This window comes from Orcinus orca, chromosome 19 (assembly GCF_937001465.1).
Source record: "Orcinus orca chromosome 19, mOrcOrc1.1, whole genome shotgun sequence".
Lineage (NCBI taxonomy): Eukaryota > Metazoa > Chordata > Mammalia > Artiodactyla > Delphinidae > Orcinus > Orcinus orca.
In genome coordinates, this window is record NC_064577.1 from 28,874,714 (window position 1) to 28,882,593 (window position 7,880).

At 51.0% G+C, this 7,880-nt stretch overlaps 1 protein-coding gene across 1 annotated transcript; it reads right to left on the reverse strand.

The window, feature by feature from the left end:
• Positions 1–4,952: 4,952 nt before the first annotated feature.
• LOC101274043 (histone H3.3A) lies at positions 4,953–7,614 on the reverse strand. The gene is made up of 4 exons (XM_004275483.4): positions 7,465–7,614; positions 6,867–7,004; positions 6,594–6,747; positions 4,953–6,500 (listed from the first exon to the last, which is right to left on the reverse strand). The coding sequence occupies exons 2-4, from the start codon at positions 6,992–6,994 to the stop codon at positions 6,372–6,374; spliced, it is 411 nt and encodes a 136-aa protein (XP_004275531.1). The 5' UTR covers positions 6,995–7,004; positions 7,465–7,614; the 3' UTR covers positions 4,953–6,371.
• Between the last annotated feature and the right edge of the window lie 266 nt (positions 7,615–7,880).

The following is a 7,880-nucleotide window of genomic DNA, read 5'->3' on the forward strand; positions in this document are numbered from 1 at the left end:
CCCTCTGAGCCTCCGTTTCTCATCTGTAAAGTGGGGCTAGTGTGTTTCCTTCCTAACAAACAGACTGTTTCAAAAGGAAGTGAATGAGGTCATCTTCATAGAGTGCCCAGCCCTGCCTCTGGCACTTGGTAAGCACGGAATAAATGTTTACTATTATGATCAATCGTCCATTAATACAACAGACATTGTTGGACTCTCCAGCAGGCAGTGGGCCAGATAAAAGCCTTGGGCTCTGATAGGGAGGCAGTCTCAATCTGACCCTCGCCCCACCCTGACTGAGATAAATGCTCTGAAAAAGGAATAAAGAGCTTTCTGGGAATTCTGATCACTAGGCGGCCCACACCCCTGTTTATTTCCATTGTTGCATTTTGATTGAAAACACCCCCTTTGATCCATAGTCATCATTTGTATGTTTCAGTTGTTGGAAAACCTGATTTGACCCAAGGGCAGGTGCTCCTGATGGCTCACTCTGGACTCTGAAACACTGATTTCATTTGGGAGACCTGTTTACTCTCAGTGTTTGAATCCCATCTAGCATGTTACATAAAATTTGTTCAGAAGAAAGTCTGCCTCTGACCTTTGACCCTCCCTCCCATTTCCTGGCCAGATGTCACAAGACTGGGGGGAAGGTGGCACCTTAAAGGGGACACTGTCACCCAAAGTCTGTCCTCTGCTCTGCTGGCCAAAAAAACTTACTTGTATCAGAGGAACCAGAGCCAACTGTCACACAGGACTGAGGTGTCATGATAGAATTCTCAGTAATAGCCCCCACGGGGACAAATTATCCAGTGGTGGGAATACCACCCGTGCCAGCTGAGTGCCCAGTGGCCTAGGCAAGCTGTTTGTCCAGGTCATGGCGAGACCGGGCCCACCACTGAGGACAGGTGTCCCAGAGGCAGCTCTTCTCTCCCAGAGTCCGTGTTTGTCCCCACGCTCAATTCTTAGCCCTTGGGACCTCCCTGCTGGACCCAGTCTTTCTTCATGCAGTGAACGTCTGTGTACTTCATGCAGCTCTGGCCTCTCCACTGCAGTTAAAGACTGGTTTCCTGATGGGACTGGGATCCACATCTCCCAAGCTAATATCTACAGTCTCTGAAAATGTTTGCTCTCAGCAGATGGCTCACGCTTTCACTCATTCTGGGAGGTTCTTTTTGTTGTTCCCAGGGGGTTAACCTATCTCCTGATTTGGGCCCCCTTTGCCCTTCTGCTACATTAATGATAACAGCTTCTGTAATATTGATAACACTAATATCAAGCTTGTGGTAAACCCTGGTATCAGGGCTGAGATGCAGCCTGCAGGGCAGCACAGGTTGTTCACTACCAGTGCCTGTTCTGATTGGTCAGTGCTCTGGACTTCTGTTTTAAAGGCACCAGACTTTGCACACATTGTTTCATTAAATCCTTACAAGCCTATTGGGTAGACACTGGTTTTATTCCCATTTTACAGATGAGGAAAAGAAGCACAAATGGGTTAAGGAACTCATCCAAGTAGGACAGCTGGGTCTTGAACCTGGGTCTGTCTGATACTGAGATTGGTTGTACTGTAACCACCCTGTCCCCAGGAGCACTTTGACCTGCTGCAGCCTCTGCTCTGCCAGCCTCTGCTTACTGAAGAATTAAAATCCAAAGCTCAGCCTCATAGCAAGGAACAGGAGGGGCAGCTGCTCTCCTGGACCCCTGGAGCCCCAGTTCCTACATGGAACCCTCCCAATTTGGAAGCCAGGCCAGTAACCAAAGCTCTTGGGAACCTGACTGATTCTTGGCCACCCATGCCAGAAGCAGATCCAGCCAGATGCGCTGTGGGGCTGCCAGGGCTTTGGGTTGGCCAGCAAACACGCCCAGAGTCTGTGCTGTGTGCCAGGCACGACTCCAGAGGCAGACCAGACTCAGGTCTTGCCTTTGGAGCACCGGGAGCTTCTTGTCCATCCCCGGCCTCAGATGCCCCGCTAAGAGGCACCAGCTGCAGGCCTCGTCTTTATTTGGTACCCCCACCGTGTCCCTGAAGCTCCTGCCCTCTAGGCTGACGACCACCCTGCTGATGGCTAGGCAGGGAGCAAATCCAGACTCACAAGATGCAGCTGCGGCTGTCTCTCCCTGCACCTCGCCCTAGGCACAGCAGCTGGCAGGTCTCCAGGCCACCGTGGGTGGGCAGGAGGACTGAGGCTGGTCAAAGGCAGGGCACTGAGGAGGGAGAGGCCCTTGGACTGTCACAGGACCCTCAGGTTCATGAAGGCTGGGCCTTGGACCCAACCCCATCCCGTCCCCTCTGCTGATGCTCTTAGCTCAATGCCAGGCAGTGAGGCGCTTATGGGAAAGGTCCTGGAGCCTAGTGTGTCCAACAGAGAGGGTGGGAACGGAGTAGCGGTTAACGGAGCCTGGGCACCATCTCCCTGCGGACGTGTGCAGTCCCTCACATACCCCTCAGCCAGAGGCGGCCAGCCCGAAGCCTGCAGCCCACCAGCCTCCCTTCCCCAGAGCCCTTCTTGCCACCAGTACTGGTGAATTGGAGATGGCCTTCTTCCTTTCAGCCCACTCTCCCTTCCGCTGTGTATATTCCCAGAACTGCAGCTCCCTGAAGGGGGGCTGGTAGCTGCCAGAGAGAAGACCCCAGACACTGACTGCCCAACCACGCCCCTCTGTGCCCCTTTCCAGACCCCATGTGGCCTTTTAGCTCCTCCAAGAGTCACGGCCTCACTGAAGAGCTGCCCCGCCACCCCCAGCCTTGCTTCCCTAGCTGGGGTGTAGGGGGGTGTCTGCAGAACCTCTTAGCTTCTTTCTCAGGAAGGGCAATGGGGTAGGTGGAATGGGGGCGGAGGGTCCCTGGCTGGACACTGGACATAGTGCTCAGGTGAGGACACCAGGACAGGCTGGGGACACATCACACACAAGTCCCATGACTCTGCTTGGAACAATGCTGATTGTCGGGGTGGGATTCCCTCACTGCCAGGGGCAGCTGGGCAGCAGGCAGAACAGGGAGCAGGCACCTCTCCACCCACCCCAGGAGGGAGGACAGCAGCCTCTGATCCCTGCTCACAGCACACCCTCTGTGAACATGCGCAAAGCTGTCCCAGCTGCACCCACCCACCTCGGCCCACAGCCTTGCTCATCCCCCAGACCTGCCGACCCAAAGGGTTCAGGGGCCAAAAGGCCGGCCACCTGGCCAAGGACATCAGCCTTCTCTCTGAGCAGGCTGCAGGGATTTGGGTTAGCAACCTGGGCAAGGATCAGTTCTTCCTTCCTTCCTTCCTCCAGGCTTGCCTTCAGGAAGGTAGGTGGAAGGCTGGCTGCTTGTGCTGGAGTTGCTGGCCAGAAGCCAGGCCCAGCTCAATGGAATGGTCTGGGCTGGTGACACCCCTGAGGAACGCCTACAAAAGCAGGTGTGACCGCCAACGGGTTTAGGGAAGGAAGAGACTGTGGAGCTCAGACCACATTGAGCTCAGCTGTGTTCTTATATCAGCGCCCAAGGTGGGGCCCAGGGAAATACGCTGTGACTGCCGTGGTGAGGTGACTGTGAAGGGATGGGGAGGTAGGGGTGAGGACTGGATGCCCAGGGTGGAGGCTCAAGGCTCTTGGGCCTAGCCTACCCAGTGAGACGACCGCTACAGAAGGTGTGCTGAAAACGACACCTCCCCCTTCTCTGTGGCAGGGTAGGTTGGCCACAGGCCTGAGGAACTGATCCCTGACCTTCTGCTGTTGCTCCCATAGGCAGGCTGGCCCTTGCCTGCAGAAGCTTAAGGGCAAGCCCTGGAGTTTCCTGCTGATCCAATGGCAGACAGCTGACTAGGCTGTGTCCACCCTCTGCTGCCCAACCTGAAAGTGTTCCAGAAGGGGCCTGCTTTCCTACTGAGGCAGACCCCAGCCCCAACACCTGACACCAAGCAAGGAACAGTGCTTGCAAGGAACCAGGGAGGGGAGCCCCCGGACACAACAATCAGGGAGAGCTGAGGAATGCACTCCCCCCCCACCCCCAACTACCAGCTGAGTCAGAAGGCAAGGCTTCCTGGACATTCCCCCACAAAACTTTGTGAAAGAAAAACATTATCATCCAAATGAAGACCATTAACAAGATGAGAAAGTCTCAACTTTAAAAACTTTATTTTTGTCTCACCCATCAACAGCACAAGATGTCTTCATCAGCTCCAATTTTTGCTTGCTTTTCTCCTCAGACTCTGTTCTACCATCTTAACCCATGGATATTATAACATGTGGGCAGTTCCCTAGAACCAGAAAATATTTCTGCCTGTCAGCTTAAAAATTAAAAGTATGGAAGTGTAAGTTGCACTATTTTAGCAGATTCCAAGCTGCCCAGTAAAATCCTACCTTGGGATGCAGACTTCGTGAGAAAGTCTGTTACCTACTCTAGCTCAAGTGGTAACTCAAGGAGACGCATCACCATAGCCGTTTCTCTACTTGTGTTTGTAACTCCCACTCCACACATTCCACTGGCTAGGATTTCAATGTCCTTCACAAGAACAATGCAAGTAATTGGTTCCAGAACTCGTTATGATGGACCTTCTAGGAAACCAGTTCATTATACTGTATCAAATTTCGACACCTCATAAAAAGCTCACTAAATTACCGAGATTCCCAATCCTAATCTGCCTTGCCTCTTTCCAATCCTAAACCCCTTAAACCCTAAATTTGAAACTAGTCCAAACTTAAAAAAACACCCACCAAACTGTTTTATCGTGGCATAGAGACTTCCTACAACTACTGACTTCAAATTATACAGAATTCTTTTGTCTGATAGGTGTGGTTCTTGTGCCCATGTCCCGCTGACATACTATGCTTCACTGGTGGCCATCATTGGTCAAGAACACTAGTTTCATACTGAAAAGGCGGCTTAAACTAAAGATTCTATACCTGTGGGCTTGTCTTAAAATAACTCACTTTATGAAGAGATCTATAAACGTGCTTCACAAACAGGTTCAGGAACAGACGCCAAATTTGAGTCCTGGAATTTCAAAGAAATTTACTTTCCTTCACAACAGAGGGGCAGGGGGGAGAATCATATTAATACAATCTTAAGCCCACACTGCATATACAGCTGTCATGGCATTTTTATAGAGCAGAGAGCTCTTTACATGCTTTGTAGAAATATTTCTGCAAATAAATGCTTCCTTTGTCTACCAAGCAAAACCTGAAATAAACTTAAAGGACCTAGATAAAAGATGTATTAAGCTTTCAACATTCAATTTAGGTTTTTGACACTTAGTTGGATAAACAAGTTTATTTGTAAATTTAGTCAACATACATAATTGACCTAAAAACTTCAATAGAAGAATAAGTTTGAAAACCACTTGGAAAGCATCTCTATGAAGTGATTTTTCCCAGGACCTTATACCAGATGACACCATTTTAACCGGCAGAGGTTCCATGAGCTGAAGCTGTGTGTCCCTCCCCCACAGCAAGTTTACCCTAAGGGTTATTATAATACAAACTCCACAAGGAAAAGAAGTTCGGTATTGTTCCCTCCTGGTAGAGAAAAACTCAACCTAGTTATGAGACCAACCACAACACAAAGAAAAGCTGCACTAACTACTATATTAGTAACAGATGATGCTGGTGTGAATAACTTGTATTATATTCTAGAGCCCTTATAAATAAATCCCCCCGTTAGTGTCTGCATTATCAGCTAGAGGATTAGTTAACATGTGGTAGAATGAGGACTTATGCAAGGTATAATGCACAAAGCATCTTACTACGTATGAAAAACAAGTGCAGTCTAGTTAGGAGAAAACCAACCGGACTCTATGTTACACACACCTTAATGACAAGACTCCCCACCACATGTGAATGTAAAACATTTAATTTAAAAATGTTGACACTACAATATATAAAATAGCTATTATAAATGCACATAGTGTATTCTATAGCTGCCAGGTTTACTTTTTTTTTTTTTTAATAAGGAAACTGTAAGTTACACTGTGGTTAAGACTTGTATCTTCACCCTTGAAAAAGCCCACATTCTATCACAGTGATGTATGGTCAGACTTAACAGCCCCAATTGTTAAACACTTGGATCAAGTCATAACCAGTTTTATTGCAAAAGGACCCTGTACACATTTATCAATTCTAGTACCTTAATAGCTACCCAACAAGTCATTAACATACAGAAACATGCATCATGAGAAGCAAGAAATATCACCCATCCCTTCTGCATATTAGCAACTTGTCACTCCTGAGCAACAGTGCTCACATCACTGAGGTCTGTGAACAGTCAGTCACTTTTCGCATTCATCCTGAGTGAAAGATGGAATGACTTAAGTACAAATGCAACATATTATAAACAATTTCTTACAAAAAAATCACAAATTAAACCAAAGTATTTTACAGAATTTACTACAAAACACCATAAAAACTGCCTTCACTTAAGCTCTCTCTCCCCGTATCCGGCGAGCCAACTGGATGTCTTTGGGCATGATGGTGACTCTCTTAGCGTGGATGGCACACAGATTAGTATCTTCAAACAAACCCACCAGGTACGCTTCACTAGCCTCCTGTTGAGGACAAGAGCCACACTATTAACTCTCTCCGAGGAGAACCGCGCGCAAGCCCTCCGCCCCTGCCACACGCAGCCTCGACCACCTCACCTGAAGCGCACCAATGGCGGCACTCTGGAACCTCAAATCGGTTTTGAAATCCTGGGCGATCTCCCTCACCAACCTCTGGAAAGGCAGCTTCCGGATCAGAAGCTCGGTGGATTTCTGGTAACGACGGATTTCTCGAAGCGCAACGGTCCCGGGCCTGAAGCGAAGAGGAGGGCGTAAAGGGACACCGGTTAACCGAGAGCGCTGATCAAGCAGCAGGAAGCGTCCCGCTCGCGGCGCGCCGCCGAGTCATTGTTTTCCTGCCGCGCTGCCTACCTGTAGCGATGAGGTTTTTTCACCCCGCCGGTAGAGGGGGCGCTTTTCCTGGCGGCTTTAGTGGCCAGCTGTTTGCGGGGCGCTTTGCCACCCGTGGACTTACGAGCGGTCTGCTTGGTTCGGGCCATGTTCTTTCACCTGCGGAACAAATCCCTGACTCCGGGGCCGCGGCGCTCGCCTCCCGGGCTGCGGGGGGCGGGACGCCCGGCGCCCCTACCCTCCCGCCTCCTCCCACCCCAAGGCGGGCGGCAGATGGCCGAGGGCTGCCGCCTCCTCCCCCTCCCCTAATGACTCAGGCTGCAAGTAGCAGCAGCCTCCCCCGGGAGGGGGAGCGCGGGGAGGAGTCACTTCCCCTCCTCGACGGGCGGAGGCCCGGCTGCCCGGAACCCGGCGTCGGGACCTCTGAATCACCAGCGGGAAAGAGGCGGAGACATGGTTCCGGAACGAAGCCCCAAGGGAAAACCACCCGTCCCCACGCCGGCGCCAGCAAGCAGCCTGGGCAGCCCGCAGCAGCCGGCACTCCGCTCTCAACGGCCGCGGCCCGCGACATCAACGGCTGACAGGGCCTCATGTCACGCGTAAACCCAAGAACACTTACCCAATGCCTAAGTTCTACGCCGCTTCTCCGACAGCCGCGCCGCTCCTGCTGCCCAATGAAGAGCCGCAGTCGCCGAACTAACGGAAGAAGCTCCTCCGACTAACGACCAAACCGCTCTGCGTTCCAGGCCCCCCCTATACCTCCGTTTTTATACTCACGCTTCACGCTGCGTCTCTGCGTAATAGGACCTTAATTTGCATACACCAACGACTTTTTCTATTGGCTGACCCTTTCGCCGACGCGCTGACATCCCCCGACACAAAGGCCGTGCTTCGGCCCCGTTCGCTGATTGGCGGACATCTAGACCACTGATTGGCTGTTAAAGTGGCCTAATGATTGGATAAATGGAAAGCGGAATGGACGAATCAGAGTTTAGCACTAAGCGGCTCTTCTGATTGGATAAAATGGAGCTATGT

Bases quoted from the DNA above. Each gene is read 5' to 3' on its own strand.
- LOC101274043 (XM_004275483.4), bottom strand. From the start codon at position 6,994: ATGGCCCGAACCAAGCAGACCGCTCGTAAGTCCACGGGTGGCAAAGCG. The intron at 6,748-6,866 runs GTAGGCAGCGCG...TCTTCGCTTCAG, and splicing joins AAAAAACCTCATCGCTACAG to GCCCGGGACCGTTGCGCTTC. The intron at 6,501-6,593 runs GTGAGGTGGTCG...TGTCCTCAACAG, and splicing joins CCGCCATTGGTGCGCTTCAG to GAGGCTAGTGAAGCGTACCT.